Source organism: Leptopilina boulardi, unplaced genomic scaffold, assembly GCF_019393585.1.
Source record: "Leptopilina boulardi isolate dan_hultmark-lab unplaced genomic scaffold, ZJU_Lbou_2.1 LbouV2_55, whole genome shotgun sequence".
Classification (NCBI taxonomy): Eukaryota; Metazoa; Arthropoda; class Insecta; order Hymenoptera; family Figitidae; genus Leptopilina; species Leptopilina boulardi.
The window spans coordinates 1,862,469-1,880,577 of NW_026138000.1; the positions used below are offsets into that span (position 1 = coordinate 1,862,469).

The 18,109-nt window shown below is 19.5% G+C and overlaps 1 protein-coding gene and 3 long non-coding RNA genes across 4 annotated transcripts; 2 read left to right on the forward strand and 2 right to left on the reverse strand.

The window, feature by feature from the left end:
- Positions 1-3,235: 3,235 nt before the first annotated feature.
- Positions 3,236-4,070, reverse strand: LOC127290200 (uncharacterized). Its single transcript, XR_007844272.1, has 2 exons — positions 3,779-4,070; positions 3,236-3,348 (listed from the first exon to the last, which is right to left on the reverse strand). It is a non-coding gene; the product is annotated as an uncharacterized LOC127290200 (long non-coding RNA).
- An 869-nt stretch (positions 4,071-4,939) lies between these two features.
- LOC127290199 (uncharacterized) lies at positions 4,940-5,820 on the forward strand. Its single transcript, XR_007844271.1, has 2 exons — positions 4,940-5,191; positions 5,680-5,820. It is a non-coding gene; the product is annotated as an uncharacterized LOC127290199 (long non-coding RNA).
- A 2,285-nt stretch (positions 5,821-8,105) lies between these two features.
- On the forward strand, positions 8,106-9,357 carry LOC127290097 (uncharacterized). The gene is made up of 2 exons (XR_007844252.1): positions 8,106-8,436; positions 9,219-9,357. It is a non-coding gene; the product is annotated as an uncharacterized LOC127290097 (long non-coding RNA).
- A 1,206-nt stretch (positions 9,358-10,563) lies between these two features.
- On the reverse strand, positions 10,564-15,828 carry LOC127290104 (endocuticle structural glycoprotein SgAbd-8-like). Its single transcript, XM_051318495.1, has 3 exons — positions 15,662-15,828; positions 11,197-11,467; positions 10,564-10,702 (listed from the first exon to the last, which is right to left on the reverse strand). The coding sequence occupies exons 1-3, from the start codon at positions 15,671-15,673 to the stop codon at positions 10,581-10,583; spliced, it is 405 nt and encodes a 134-aa protein (XP_051174452.1). The 5' UTR covers positions 15,674-15,828; the 3' UTR covers positions 10,564-10,580.
- Between the last annotated feature and the right edge of the window lie 2,281 nt (positions 15,829-18,109).

An 18,109-nucleotide genomic window follows, 5' to 3' on the forward strand; every position in this document is an offset into this window, starting at 1 on the left:
GTTATGGTTTTTATTTTAATTAAATATTTTGTTTACATTTTTTTTTAAATTTTTATTAATTGCATAAATGTTGTCCTTCCGGTTTGATGGTATTTTGAAATTCGCCATTTTATCGTACGCCATAAACTAAATAAAATTTGTCAACTACCGCACCATGTTCTAATAAAAATTTAGTGACTTTTTTTTGTTTAAATTAAAAGTTACTATAAAGTTACCAAAATTTTTACTAGAATAAGGGTGCAATAGTTGACGAGAATTATGACTAATGGCGAGTTAATTTTCGTCAACTACCGCACTCTGATCTAATAAAAATTTTAGTATCAAATAATTATATATATTTATTTATAGAATTTTTATATATATATATATATATATATATATTATAAAATATTATTTGGTATTAATAAATATATTTATTTAATATAATCATCAAAGCCAAAACATTCTGCTTGGAGAACACAAGGAAGATATAAAAAAAAGGTTAGTCAACAAGGTTGGTTGGTCAATTATTTTAAGTGTAAGATCTCAAATGTGAACATAAATAATTCGTCTGCTCGTATGAATAAATCAATTCTAACCAAAAAAAAAAATTATCATTTCTAGGAATTTGTAAGTACATAACTATTATTAATTATTAATAAATTGCAAATAATATTAATTAAATTTCTACTTAAATTTAATAATAATGAGCGAAAAATTTATAAAAGAAACAATTTTTTGTTTTTTTTTCATCAATTTTTTTTTATTTTTATTTGTAAAAAAATATTAATTTACATTAGAAATATAATTAAAAAAATATATACGCATGTTCCGAAGATCCATGTGCAAAAATAGATTGTCGATTAAAATTGTGTCAAAAAATCTGAAAATAGAAATGAAACAAAAAAATATTATTTTTTTAATGAAAAATCAGAAGAGACAAACGTTTATTGTTACTTAAATAAATAATTGATTGCATTTTTAAATAGAATTTATTTATAAATAATTAAAATAATTTTTAATAAATATTTTATTTAAAAAAAAATAAATATTTACTTGAACGAGAAAGATGTTTCATTGAACCAAATAAATATTTACTTGAACGAAATAAATATTTCATTGAATCAAATAAATATTTTATTGAATTAAATAAATATTTACTTGAACCAAATAAATAATTTACTGCTCCAACTAAATAAATGTTTCATTGAACCAAATAAATATTTACTTGAATCAAATAAATAATTTACTCCAAGAAAATAAATATTTACTTGAACCAAATAAATATTTTACTTAAACCAAATATTTCTTTTAATTTGAATTAAATAAATTTTTTTCTTTTTCAATCTATAAAAATCAAAATATTGATATATTTTCTCTCACCAGCCGTGAATTTTTTCCCAACATGTTTTTTTCATTGATCCAAAATATGCTTTGCATCCTCCACTGCAACATTCACTGTCACTGTGGCAAGTTGCGCCAGTTCCTTTGCAAGCCAAAGTTGTACCAAACATGGCAAGCAAGCAAACAAGAAGAATCATGAGAGTTCTTGTGAAGTACATTTTGGGGTTTTTTTTTCTTTTACAAAAAAAAAATATACAAGAAATAAAATCAAATTATGATCTGATGTCTTGACAATTAAGTTCTATCCTTTTTATATCCGTAGAAATATCATTTTATCGATAATCATTACTTTAATTATTTTATCTGATAAGAGAATTTAAAAAAAAAAAATATTTCCTTGTTCCACTTAAAATCAAATTGAATTTAATTATATAATAAATAAGAGTTAAATTTTTTTCAAAAGGAATAATGCATTATTTGCATATGTTATCTAAATGATTTTTTTTTTTAAAAAAACCCTAATAAATTAAATATTTTGCCATAAATGATAATTTTGAATTTTTATTAAAAAAATATATATATACATAATTTTAAAAATATATAGGTATTTATATTTCAATATTAATAAATAATAATAAGAAGCGCATTATTATTTATTACAGATGTTGATTAAAAGATTAAAAAAAATTTCCTCAATTTGTTCACTTTTTTTTTGCAAATTTTAATTAAAGACAAGTGTTTTTGCAAAAAGATAAGAAATGACTTTTAACTTTTGTTCTAAAATAATAATAATAATAATAATAATAATCACCCATATATGAATCATAAAGGAGTAAACTATCATAAACATAACCTATAATTTTTTAATCCAAACGATCATAAACATAACCTATAATTTTTTTTTAATTAAAACGAAGGCCGCAAGAATTTTACAGAAAAATAATTAATTATAATTTTTATTTTAAAAGTATTTTAATAAATAATTTATTTTTTAGACAAATTTTTTATTTTCTGAATTAACATTTGTAAATTGAAAATTCGTCTGAAAAATAATTATTTCTAATAAAATACTTTAAAATAAAAATTTTAATTAACGATTTTAATGGGTTTATCTATCTTAGATTCAAATATATTGTTCTTTTTGTTTCAGATATAAATGACTATGGACACATAAATGAGGATTGAAGAAAAAGTGAAGTGGTTTTAAAAAAACAAGGTTTGTTTTATATTAATGATGAATAACAAAAATAACATTAAAAAAAAAAAAAAAAAACAAAACAATACTTAGGTCCACTTTGAATCAGAGGCTGACTATTTGCTTTTGAATATTATTAATTCGTTAGTAGAAAAAAAATGTTTTTTTTTTCTACTTTTACTAGTTTAACAGTCCCGATTCGTTTACTAAATAAATTAATAAAAATTTTGACTAAATTATAGAATTTTTTTTAATTAAAAGAATTTTAATTGTCCGAACAAACAATAGACAGAAAATTATTTCGTTCGCAATTTTTTGAAAATTGCGCCGAAATCTTTCTGTCAATTTTTTATTCGGACGTTTGTAATTTCGGACAAAATGAAAATTCGACATTTTCAAAATTCCATCAGTTAAAAATTCGTAATAATAAAAATTCTGTCAAACAAAAATTCGGTAGCTAAAAATTTTGTTATGTAAAAATTCGTATCTAAAGAAAATCCATAAAATTTTTAATTTGAAAATTTACAAATTCGTGTAAAAAATAATTATTTTTAATAAAATACTTTAATATAAAAATTGTGAATAATAATTTTTATGGGAAATTCATGCACCCCAATAATACTAGTAATAAAAATATTATTATCAATAATTATAGTAAAAAAATAATAATAATAATAATAATAATAATAATAAGGGTAACAATAATAATTATGATAATTATTTTTATGTTTCAATATTTATTTGCATGTTATAATAATTGTTATAATGTAGTAAAAATTTATTGAAACTTAACAAATTTCTTGGAAATAATTCATGTAAATTTCTGGAATCTGAAAAAAGAGAAAATTTTTTTATATAATTTTAATATAATGCCAAAAAATTTGTAATAAATAAATTTAATAAAATCCACTTGCTAATTAATATTTAATTGAACCAAATAAATATTTTACTTGAACCAAATAATTATTTTACTTGAACCAAATAAATATTTACTTGGACGAAATAAATATTTCATTGAATCAAATAAATATTTTACTTGAACCAAATAAATATTTTACTTAAACCAAATAAATATTTACTTGAACGAAATAAATATTATACTTAATCTAAAGAAATATCTAGTACTTTAAAGAAATAAATATTTACTTGAACGGTATAAATATTTTACTCAAATCAAATATATTTTTATTTGAATTAAATAATTTTCTTTTTCACTATATAAAAATTTAAATATTGATTATTATTATTATTTTCACTCACCAGCCTTTCATTTTTTCCCAACATGTTTTTTGTGATGATCCAAAATATATTCTGCATCCTCCACTGCAACATTCACTGTCTGTGCTGCATGATTCATCGACTTTTTTGCAGGCAAATGTTGCGCCAAACATTGTTACCAAACAAACGAAAAGTAGTAAAAGAGCTTTTGTGAAATACATTTTTTTTTTTTATTATAGTTTTTAGACTTGAAAAAAAAATTTCTTCAAAAATAAATTTATGTTTATATTTTTATTATCTGTATGTGAAACTGTTTTCTTGTATTTTAATGAACGAAAGGAAAAAAAAAGTTACTTTATATATACTAGAGCGTGAAAAATTGTAACAATATAATTTATTCATGATAAGGAACAGAAAAAACATTTTCCCTATTCTATTTTTAAAAGAAAAATGAGTAACATTGTTGTAAAATGTATTGATAAGAAAATTCACTATGATAGTTTGGGGCAAAAATATTATAGGTTATATTTATGATTGTATTGGAGCAAAAAAAAATTAGATTATGTTTATGATAGTTTAGAGGGAAAAAATATAGGTTATGTTTACAATAATTTGGAGCAAGAAAAATATAGGTTATGTTTATGATAGTTTGGGGCAAAAATATTATAGGTTATGATTGTATTGGAACAAAAAAAATTAGATTATGTTTATGATAGTTTAGAGGGAAAAAATATAGGTTATGTTTACAATAATTTGGAGCAAGAAAAATATAGGTTATATTTATTATAGTTTGGAACAAAAAAAATTATAGGTTATGTTTAAAAAATATTTTTACCATAAATTAAAAAATTAAAGGTTATGTTTATTATACTTTGGAGAAAAAAATATAATAAAATTTTCAATTAACAATACAAAATCATGAAAATTCCCTTTTTTAGAAAAGGGTGATTCCCCTATATTTAATTTATTATATAAGGGGATTTCTTTTTATCATTAGACGCAATATAATACCTGGAAAATAAATTCTTTATCAAAATATATGTAAACTTTTATTTTTTGTATTATACTGCAAGCAATCTTAAGTGGTACAAGGAAAAATTACAAGTTTTTCTTATCTCAGATGATAATAATAATAATAATAATAATAAAGTGTTATAATTAACATATTGATTCGATATAAATACATGTCAAATATTGTCAAAAAAAATCAGATCCAAATTCAAATTCATTCTTAGTTTTTTTTTTTTTTGGTAAAAGAAAAAAAGAAAATTTCAAAATGTATTTCACTAGAACTCTTGTGCTTCTACTTGTTTGTTTGATAGCAATGTTTGGTACAACATTTGCATGTAAAAAAGAAAACGAAAGTTGCAGCAGTGACAGGGAATGTTGCAGTGGAGGTTGCAGAGCATACTTTGGAAAATTAAACAAAACATGCTGGAGAGAAGTCAATGGCTGGTAAATATTTATTTAAATTAAATAAAAATTATTTGTATAAATCAAGTAAAATATTATTATTATTTGTTCAAGTAATTATTTATTTGGTTTAAGTAAATATTTATTTGTTTGGAGTAAATTATTTATTTCATCTAATTGAATATTTCTTTGGTTCCAGTAGAATATTTATTTGGTTCAAGTAAATATTTCTTTGATTCAAGTAAAATATTTATTTGGTTCAAGTAAATATTTCTTTGGTTCAAGTAAAATATTTATTTGGTTCAAGTAAATATTTATTTAATTGGAGTAAACTACATATTTATTTGGTTCAAGTAAATATTTATTTGCTTGAAGTAAATTATTTATTTTGAACCAAGTAAATATTTCTTTAGTTGAAATAAATTATTTATTTTGTTGATGTAAATTATTTATTTAATTTGATAGTTTGTAATTTAAGAAAATAATTAAATATAAACTTACATACTAAAATATAATTTTTTTATTTTCAGATTTATTTGGCACAATTTGATCATTAACGATATATACGATAAGGAGAATGAAATATGAATAATATATTTTTTTTAATGTATTTTTAATATCAAATAATATTTTGTTGAAAATAAAGATAACATGTGACAAAAAAACAAAAATTATTTTTACTAATAATTTCTTATAAATTACAAATCCCATCACACGTATTTATTTATATATAATTAATTAATAATAAAAACATTAGAAAATTAGACGTAAAACTTTCTATATAAATAAGGTGATTTTAAATTTTTTCGCAAAATTGAAATTTTTTTTTTGAAATTGAATTTTTTGAATTTTAATATTTTTATCGTTAAAAAGTAAATGAAGTTTAATTTATGTTTATGGTAATGTGGTTATGATTATGATTCTTTTGAATAAAAAAATATTTGTTATGTTTTTTGATGGATTCGATAAATTATTATAGGTTATGTTCATGATTGATTCGATAAAATATTATAGGTTATGTTTATGATTGTTTTGATTAAATAATTGTAGGTTATGTTTATGATTGTTTTGATTAAAAAATTGTAGGTTATGTTTATGATAGTTTACGACTTTATATGACTCATAGATTTATGATGGTTATTATTATTATTTTATATTATTATTATTATTATTATTATTATTATTATTATTATTATTGTTACTATTATTATTATGTACATAGCATACAAAAATAAAATACTACTACTACTACTATTATTATTATTATTATTATTATTATTATTATTACTATATTTTTTATAATTGTTAAAGTTGCTATCAGTAAGTTTAAAATAAATATGTGACGCGTTCTATAAAGAAAGGAAGAAGCAAAAAAAGCAGGTTATGTTTATGATTGTTTTGATAAAAAAAAATTATAGGTTATGTTTTTGATAGTATTGGGGGTTAAAAATACAAAAAAAAATGATAGAATGTCCTTAGTACATAGAAAATAAAAACTAATTTTTATTTTATATAAATAACTAAAATGGAGCTTCTAATCGCAATGTAAAACGATCATAAACATAACCTATAATTTTTTTTTGCCTTTCTTATCTCCAGTGCTTATTACTTTTAGAACTTAGTATATGATAATAAAAAAATTTTAAAAATTAGGACCTGAGAATAAAAAAAAATAATTTGTAGGTTATGTTCATGATATTTCTTTCTTGATTAAAAAATTGTTGGTTATGTTTATGATAATATTAGCTTAATTAAAAAATAATAAATTATTATGTTTATATTTTTAACTTGATTAGTATATAATAGGTTATGTTTATGATAATTTTATCTTGATTAAAAAAGTGTAGGTTATGTTTGTTGATAGTTTACTAGGTTTTATGAATCAAATTATTATTATTATTATTATTATTATTATTATTATTATTATTATTATTATTATTATTATTTTGTACTGTTATTATTATATTACTATTAGTTTTCTTTATTAAAAAAATATGTGATGCGCTCTGAAGAAAGAAAGAAAAATTTTTAGGTTATGTTTATGATCATTTTTTGTTTAATAAAATTATAGGTTATGTTTATGATATTACTAATTGAATTAAGAAAAATTGTAGGTTATGTTTGTTGATAGTTTACTAGTTTTTATGAATCATATTATTATTATTATTATTATTATTATTATTATTATTTTGTACTGTTATTATTATATTACTATTAGTTTTCTTTATTAAAAAAATATGTGATGCGCTCTGAAGAAAGAAAGAAAAATTTTTAGGTTATGTTTATGATCATTTTTTGTTTAATAAATTATAGGTTATGTTTATGATATTACTAATTGAATTAAGAAAAATTGTAGGTTATGTTTGTTGATAGTTTACTAGTTTTTATGAATCATATTATTATTATTATTATTATTATTATTATTTTGTACTGTTATTATTATATTACTATTAGTTTTATTTATTAAAAAAATATATGATGCGCTCTGAAGAAAGAAAGAAAAATTTTTAGGTTATGTTTATGATCATTTTTTGTTTAATAAATTATAGGTTATGTTTATGATATTATTAGTTGAATTAAAAAAAATTGTAGGTTATGTTAATGTTATTTTTAACCTCGATTAAAATAATAATAATAATAATACTAATAATATGTTATATGTGTTTATGATATTTTTACCTCGATTAAAAATTTATAGGTTATGTTTATTTTAATTTGGAGGCAAAAATAAAATTTAAAAAAAAAATAAATAAATAAATAATTTATTAGGTGATTCTTTTTTTTTATCATAAGATAATAAAATATCTGGTAAAATAAAGAATTCTTTATCAAAACAAAAAAAAAAAAAAACATATGTAAACTTTTATTTTTTTCACATACACTGCAAGTGATCTTAATTGGTATAAGGAAATATTACATGTTTATTATTCTTATCATACTCATTATAATATTTTAAAAATAATTAACATAACTAATGCACAAAAATAATTTCATATAAAAAGCAGTCATTTATTGCCAAAAAAATCATCAGATCAAATTTGAAATTCAATTTCATTGCATTTAAACTTTTTTTTTGTAAAAAAAAAAACAAAAAAAAAAAATTTCAAAATGTACTTCACAAAAACTCTTGTTCTTCTTCTTGTCTGTATAATTGCTATGTTTGGCACAACATTTGCATGCAAAAAAACCGATGAAGCCTGCAACAGTGACAAGGAATGTTGCAGTGGAGGTTGCAGAGCATATTTTGGATCAACAAAAAAAACATGTTGGGAAAAAATTCACGGCTGGTGAGAGAAAATAAGTCTTAAAATTTTTTTTTGATTTTTATTAGACGGAAAAAAATAAAATTTATTTAATTCAAATAAAAAAAAAAATATTTTGTTTTAAATAAAATATTTATTTGGTTCAAGTAAATATTTATTTACTTGAAGAAATTTATTTATTTGATCCAAATAATGATTTCTTTGGTTCAAGTATAAAATATTTATTTTGTTCAAGTAAATATTTATTTGATTGGAGTAAACTACATATTTATTTGGTTCAAGTAAATATTTATTTGTTTGGAGTAAATTATTTATTTCATTCAATTAAATATTTCTTTGGTTCAAGTAAAATATTTATTTGGTTCAAGTAAATATTTATTTGATCCAAGTAATGATTTCTTTGGTTCAAGTATAAAATATTTATTTCGTTCAAGTAAATATTTCTTTGGTTGAAGTAAATTACATATTTATTTGGTTCAAGTAAATATTTCTTTGATTGGAGTAAACTACATATTTATTTGGTTGAAATAAATATTTATTTGCTTGGAGTAAATTATTTATTTGATTCAAGTAAATATTTCTTTGGTTGGAGTAAATTATTTATTTGATTCAAATAAAATATTTATTTAATTCAATAAAATATTTATTTCATTCAACTAAATATTTATTTGCCAATAATCAAGTAACGAATTATTCCAATTAAATAAATTTTTTTTTTTTTTTTTTAGTGTATAAAATCGTAAATTCAATACATATAGTTGTAAAATGAAAAAAAAAAATTAATAACAATCAATTTTTATTTTCAGATTTTATATGACACAATTCGATCGTTAACGATATATGATAAGATGGATGAAATATGAATAACAATTATTTTATGTATTTTTTAATATAGAAATATTTTTTTTATTAAAAATAAAGATAAAATTTGAACAAAAAAAAAAATTTTTTTTAGTAATTTACTTTTTTCATTACGAGTCCCACTTTTTTTTAAAAAATTTTTTTTCTTTAAAGAAAAAGAATGTGCAGAAATTTAATTAACAGTTTTAATTAATTATTTATTAATTAATATTTAACAATTAAAATTTTTTTTTTTTTGTTATCCATTGAAAGAAAAATATTTTTATACCTTACTTTAAGTCGCAGATAGAAGATGGCAGCACTTATTAGTTTAATGAGCATATAAAAATTATTTATATAATAATATTTTTATAAATAATATAAAAAATTTTTAAAAATAATATATTTTTTTATTTATATTATTATTATTATTATTATTATTATTATTATTATTATTCATATTATTATTATTTTTATATTTTTATTATAATATTATTATTTTGCATTTTTTTTATTTAGATTATTTATTTATTTATTTAATATAATGTGTTGATTATATTTTACATTAAACAAAAATTAATAAATTATTCCATTATCTATTTACTTTACAGATATAATTTATTTACAATTTTTTTTTTTTTACATTATAAAATAAAACTTATTTAAATAAACTTATTTAAATTTAAAAAAAAAAGTTTAGAGATAAGAATAATAAATTATAAATATTTTAACTTATACATCATAATCTCTAATTATTATTATTATATGCGAATACATAAAAAGGGGATAAAAATTTTTTCATTATATAATTTTTTTTTTTTTTTGTTTTCTTACATATTTTAAAAGAATTTTAATAATTTTTACACTCACGCAGAAAAAAAAATATATGACAATCAAATTTTGAATGTTGAAAAAAAAAAAAAAATAAAAAACATTGAAAATTAGTTTTACTTAGAAATTAATTTTTCTCTCACACATCATTGCACATTCTCTCATCATCAATTTCATTTAAAATAAAATTTTTATTAAATTTGTAAAAAAAAATATATATATATATAATTTAAAAAAAGAATTAATAAAAAATCTTTTTTATAAATTTTCTAAAAATTTTTTTTTTTAAATTTTATTTTAAAAAAACTTGATATTTAAAAACACATTATAAAATTTTATAAAATTCAAAAAATTTTTAGTTCTTTTTTTTTTTTTTTTTTTTTTTAATTTTTACAAAAAACTAATAAACATTTTTTATTTTAACAAATTTTTTTCTTATTTATTTTTAGAAAAAAAATTTTTTTTTCTTCATTTTTTGAAAAAAAAAAAAAAAAAAATTATTTTGGCGAATCAATGTTGTCCTCCTCGGGATGAGCTGCATTCCATTCGAGTGCTTTGAGAATTTCTGGTGGGATTGGTGGTGGCGTTGGAAGATGTGCTCCTTTAGGTTGGAAACCCTCTAAAACATTTTTTTTTGTTTTAAAAAATCCAATTTTAAATTTTTTATTTTTTAAAATATAAAAAAAAAATTAATTAAAAAATTAATTATATAAAAATAAATTTAAAAAAAAATTTATCAATTAAATACAATTAATTAATTTATTAATTATAAATATAAATTAATCAAAAATATTAATCATTTAAAAATTGAAATTAAACTAAAGAAATAAATTAATGTACCGAATTAATTAATTAATTAATTAAATTATAGAAATTAATTAAAAAATTATTTTTAAAATTAATTTTCTTACTTAATTAAAGTAATTAATTTCATTAATTAAAATTGATAAATAATCAATATTATAATTTTGATTATTTATTTTGTTAATTTTTATTTATTTTTTAAAAACTAATTTTTTTTTTTTTCAAAAAATGAAGAAAAAAAATTTTTTCATATATAAAAATTAAAAATTATTTATTAAAAAAAAAAAAAAAAAAAAAAAAAATTTTTACCCTCATTGGCAATGTATTCCAATTGAATTTTATTTCCCTCGGGATCGGTATAAGAAAATTGTCCCACAGCTTCCATTGCTTCATTATCTGATCCGGCATTTTTTACATGACCCTCTTCTTCGGCTGCAATTCCATTTCCAGCTTCATAACTCCATTTATAGGAACCATCTGGATTTGGTCCCTCTTGACTTTGACGTATTATGGGAATTGGTGTACTTCCCGATTGTTGTTGTGCCAATGTCACTGCGACTAAAGCCGCCAATAATATTACCTAAGAAAAAAAAAAAAAGAAAAAAAAATTTTATTTTTTTTTTTAAATTTTAATATTCGAATTTGATTTTTTTTTTCATACAAAATATATAACCACAATTTTTTGCTTCAAACAGAAAATATACTCAAAAATAGAAAATATTCTTATTTTGAGAGGCAATATTCTTATTTTAAGAGGAAATATTCATTCCTCTCAGAATGAGAATAAAAAAAAAAATTTTTTTGTAATAAAGTAGTTTTTTCTTCATTGATTTTTTTTTTGTATTAAATAGTGAGAGAAAATTTTTGAAGAAATATACTTTCTTCTCAAAGAAAGAATAAATTGTCATTGAATTATAAAATTCTATTCTTATTGTGAGAGTAAGTAATTATCCTTCTGAAAGATTTTTTTTTTGAAAGAATAACCACATTTTTTAGCCACGAACAAGAAAATACTCAAAAATAGAAAATATTCTTATTTTGAGAGGAAATATTCTTATTTTAAGAGGAAATATTCTTATTTTTGAGAGGAAAAATATTAATTCCTCTCAGAATGAGAATAAAAATTTTTTTGGTAATAAAGTAGTTTTCTCTTCATTGATTTTTTGTTTGTCTTAAACAGTGAGAGAAAATTTTTGAAGAAATATACTTTCTTCTCAAAGAAAGAATAAATTGTCATTGAATTATAAAATTCTATTCTTATTTTGAGAGTAAGTACTTATCCTTCTGAAAGATTTTTTTTTGAAAGAATAACCACATTTTTTAGCCACGAACAAGAAAATACTCAAAAATAGAAAATATTCTTATTTTGAGAGGAAATATTCTTATTTTTGAGAGGAAAAATATTAATTCATCTCATAATGGGAATACATTTTTTATTTTGTAATGAAGTAGTTTCGTTTTTCTCTTCAATTTTGATTTAAGCATTGAGAAAATTTGAAGAAATATAATTTCCTCTCAAATGAAGAATAATTTTATTCTTATTTTGAGAATAAGTAATTTTCCTTTCAAAGAATTCTTATTCAAATTAATTTTTATATTATTATTATTATTATTATTATTATAAAATTATTCTTATTTCGAAAGGAATATACATTCCTCTCAAATTAAAAAAATAATTTTTTCCAATAAAATAGTTTAGCGTTTACACCTGAATTTTCATTAAAATATTTAAGAAATATTTAATAAATAAATTTTCATCTCAAAAGAAGAATATTTCTTTCTTTAAAGTGGATATAATTTTATTCTTATATTGAGTGGATAGAATAGAAAATAATTAAGCAATTTTTTTTTCGATAATTACATTTTTGGTTGCAATCATATTTAAATCGAATATAAAATGAATGATAAAAAAAAAAATAAAATAAGAAAAGAAAAGATGAAACTTGCTTTGTTGCTTAATTATTATCTAAAAGGTAAAATATACGAATCAATCACTGATTATAATTGCGTTATGTAATCTATTAGTAATTTCCTGGTTTTGATTGCATAATTATATATAAATGTTATTTTGAATAATTCTTTAGATAAATTTTTTGAGTCATTGCCACTTAATCATTTTTCTCTAATTAATTATTTTTTATTCAGATTTTTTGTTTTTTTTTGTTTTTATTTTTTTTTACAATTTCGCAAAAAATTTTTTTTTATTCAAAAACTAAAAAAAAATACTCAGCAAAAATAAACAACAACAAAACAAAACAAAATACAACAGAAAAAACTAAACAAAAACAAAATACAAAAAAAAACTGAACGAGAACAAACAACAACAAAACTAAACAAAATACAACAAAAAATACAATAAAAAAACAATAAATAACAAAAATAACAAAAAAATACACAAAAACAAACAACAAAACAAAACAAAATACAACAGAAAAAACTAAACAAAAAAAACTGAACAAAAACAAACAACAACAAAACTAAACAAAATACAACAAAAAATACAATAAAAAAACAATAAATAACAAAAAAAATACACAAAAACAAACAACAAAACAAAACAAAATACAACAGAAAAAACTGAACAAAATACAAAAAAACTGAACAAAAACAAACAACAACAAAATTAAACAAAATACAACAAAAAATACAATAAAAAAACAATAAATAACAAGAACAACAAAACAAAATACAACAAAAAATAAAACAAAAAAACAAAAAATAAAATAAAACAACAAAACAAAAAAGTAACAAAAAACTAAACAAAATACAAAACAAAATAACAAAAACAACAAAAAATAAAACAAAACAAAATCAAAAAAAAAAACAAAAAATTTTTTTTTTAAATTTGCGAAATAAAAATGAAGAAAATATTTTCTTTGGTTTTTAAAAATAAAAATTCTAAAATATTGAGTAATTTAAGAAAATGATTATAAATTCTAGAAAATTTACAGTAAATTGTTTTTCAAAAAAAATTTAAATTTTGCAAAAAAAAATTTTTTTTTTTTATTTTGATATGATAGTTTTGCGATTAAGAAAAGGTTAAACGAGGTTCACTGGGTCATGGTATATTTTGCATATTGTAACACGATGCTTTGTCTTTTGCCACATAGCAAGTTACTGAAATGCGCGAAAGTCACTTCTATTCACTTTGACATTTTGTATAAACGCTCCCTCTTTTACACAAGAGACATTTTCAATATTTTATTGACTAAATGACGCAGCTCAATTTATTACAACTAATTTTTCCATTTTTCATTCACCTTTTTTTTCTCAATTAATATTAAAGAAAAAAAATTAAAAAATAATTTTTAATTTAACTTTTTTTTCAAAATTTTAATTCATAAAAATAAAATTATTAAAATTTGAAAATATAAAAAACAAAAAAAAAATAAAAAATTTTGGAAAAAAGTATTATATTTTATAAAATTGAAATTTTTTTTGAAAAAAATGTATAAATTTTTTTTTTTTTAATAAATTAAATTCAGTTTTTTTTTTTGCTGCGAAAAAAGAAAGAAAAGAAAAAAATTGGGAAATATTGAAAATTCAAAAGAGGTACTAATTAATTTTTTTCTTTTGATTATTAAGTCATATGAAAAGTATTTATTACTTAACTCGTCAAGAGATTGAAACCCCCCGATGACCCTTTAATTTATCACCTGTCTTTCTCTATCGCAAGAGAATTTTCATCATATTGAGAAAAAATTGTAATTAACCTTTTTTATTATTATTATTATTATTATTATTATTATTATTATTATTATTATTATTATTATTATTATTATTATTTTAAATTAATTACAAAAAATTAATTTTTGAAAGAAATTAATTTAAAAAATAATTATTTCTAATCAAATACATTAAAATAAAAATTTTAATCATTTTAAAATTATAATTTTTTTCCAGATTCTAATATTTTTTTTCTTTTTGTTTCAGATACGACTACATGGACACACGAAAGAGGGGTTTAGAAAAAGTGAAGTGGTTTTAAAAAAAACAAGGTTTGTTTTATATTAATGATGAATAACAAAAATAACATTAAAAAAAAAAAAAAACAATACTTAGATCCACCTTTGAATTAGAGGCTAAATATTTGCTTTTAAATATTCTTAATTCGTTTGTATAAAAAATAAATCAAAAAAATAATAAAAAAAAAATTAACACATTAAAAAGAAAAAATTTATTTGATTCAAATAATCCGATTACTTGATTATTATCAAATAATTATTATTTGAATCAATTAAATTGTATTTCTTTCAAATACAAAAAAATTATTGATTCAAATCACAATTTATTTAATTTAAATAAAAATTATTAAGGCTCAAGTAAATATTTATTTGTTAATAATCAAGTAGTCGAGTATTTGCATCAAATAATTTTTTTTACTGTATATAAAAATAATAATTATATTTATTTATTGAAAAAGTAAACGGAATTATAATAATAAAAATGCCTTTCCGTACTAAATTATAAAAGAAAAAAAGGAAAAAAAAATTATTAATTCTAGTTTGTTTCTCTTTTTTTGTTTTTCGTAGAATATAAAAAAATCAAAAAACTAGTATATTATAATTATCAATCCTCCAAGTTAATAATAATAGCAATAATAATAATAATAATAATAATTAAAAAATAGTAATAATAATAAATTTTTTGGAATCACAAAATCCATAATTATTTATTTTTCACTGCATCACTAACAAAAAAAAAATCTCGATATAATCCAAAACAGGTTCGAAGTGTTGAAGAAAGAATTGTTTCCACTATTTACTGAACTTACCAAATGCTTCATGATAATCACAGATTAGGGTAAAAGAAAAAAAATTTTTTTTTTTTTTTTTATAAATCCAAAATGATTGTAAAGAAACTCTTCACTGAACTGACTCGTGAAGCACTGTGAACCTTCCGCTTTATATATCCTCATTCACGGATCTTCATAGTGTATATGGTATATATAAGTAAGTATAAGGTAATACCATACCTTATTTAGACCCCCCACCCCATTTTGTGCGGATGGGCCCAAGTGATGCTGCATCAGTCCCTACTCACTATAATAACAATAATAATAATGATAATAATAAGAAAAAAGAGAGAGAGAGAGAGAGATGAGTTTTGTTTGTCTCCTTAAAGCGGCTGAGAAGTTGAGGTCAAGCCTCTTCTTGTCACGTTGTCTCATGCTCGAAGATCAACCGGTCATCTTATCATCAGTCATCATATATTATATATTTATTTCAAAGAAAGTTATGGGTCACCTTCATTGACAGACGGAGAGAAAAATTGCAAACCGATCACTTTCGTTTTTTTTTTTATTTACATAATTTATGTGAACGAAAAGGGTATCAATTTGGTAATTTTTTTGGGAATTATATGAAGAGTTTTAATTTTTAAGGTTATTGAAATTTTTACAGCACTTATTTTGGGAGGATTTTTAAAATTTTTATTAATTAAAACTATTTTTATAATTGTCATAAACAAAAAATGTAGGTTATGTTTATGATTATTTTCATTTGAAAAATTATAGGTTATGTTTATGATCATTTTCATTTGAAAAATTATAGGTTATGTTTATGATCATTTTTATTAAAACAGAAAATTCGTATACAAAAAAAATTAATTTATAATTAAATACTTTAAAATAAAAATTTTAGTTATTTAAAATTATAATTACTTCTTAGATTCTAATGTTTCAGATATATGACTATGGACACACGAAAGAGGATTGAAGAAAAAGTGAAGTGGTTTTTAAAAAATAAGGTTTGTTTTATATTAATGATGAATAACAAAAAGAATTTAAAAAATAACACTTAGGTCCAATTTGAATAAGAGGCTGACTATTTTTTTTGAATATTATTAATTCGTTAGTAGGATCAGTTGGGGTAAATGGGGACAAAATCCCTATTTTTTTTTTTACAAATGACGTAAGTTTCTTCCATTAAAAGTTAATTTTTGCGGATTTCTTTTTTTTAAGTTTTTATTTACATTCCCAGAATTAATTTTAAGAAAAAAATTTAAATAAGCTTTAAACGCATAAAACTGACTGTCCCTTTATAATATAATAATAATATATTTATTTATAATAATATAAATATAATAATAAAAAAGTTATTGGCTTAGTTTGTGGTGGTTGTGATAAAAAAATATAGATTATGTTCATGATCGTTTTCATTCGAAAAATTATATATTATATTTATGATGAATTTGACATAAAGCGACAATTCGTCTACAAAAAAATTAATTCTAATTGAATACTTTTAAAATAAAAATTTTAATTAATTATAATTATTTCCCAGATTCTAATATTTTTTTCTTCTTGTTTCAGATACGACTCTATGGACACACGAAGGAGGATTGAAGAAAAAGTAAAGTGGTTTTTAAAAAATAAGGTTTGTTTTATATTAATGATGAATAACAAAAAGAATTTAAAAAATAACACTTAGGTCCACTTTGAATAAGAGGCTGACTATTTTTTTTTGAATATTATTAATTCGTTAGTAGGATCAGTTGGGGTAAATGGGGACAAAATCCCTATTTTTTATAAATTACGTAAGTTTCTTGCATTAAAAGTTAATATTTGCGGATTTCTTTTTTTCAAGTTTTTATTTACATTCCCAGAATTAATTTTAAGAAAAAAAATTTAAATAAGCTTTAAACGCATAAAACTGACTGTCCCTTTATAATATAATAATAATATATTTATTTATAATAATATAAATATAATATTAAAAAATTTATTGGCTTAGTTTGTGGTGGTTGTGATAAAAAAATATAGATTATGTTCATAATCGTTTTCATTCGAAAAATTATATATTATGTTTATGATGAATTTGATATAAAGCGACAATTCGTCTACAAAAAAATTAATTCTAATTGAATACTTTTAAAATAAAAATTTTAATTAAATATAATTATTTCCCAGATTCTAATATTTTTTTCTTTTTGTTTCAGATACGACACACGAAAAAGGATTGAAGAAAAAATGAAGTGGTTTTTAAAAAACAAGGTTTGTTTTATATTAATGATGAATAACAAAAAACATTTTCAAAAAATCAACACTTAGCTCCATTTTGAATCAGAGGCTGACTATTTACTTTTGAATATTCCTAATTCATTAATATAACATTTTTTTTTTTTACTAAAACAGTTCCGATTTAATCAAATTTTTTTTATTCCAATATCAATAAATTATATAGGTTATGTTCAGAATCGTTTTGATTAAAAATTATAGGTT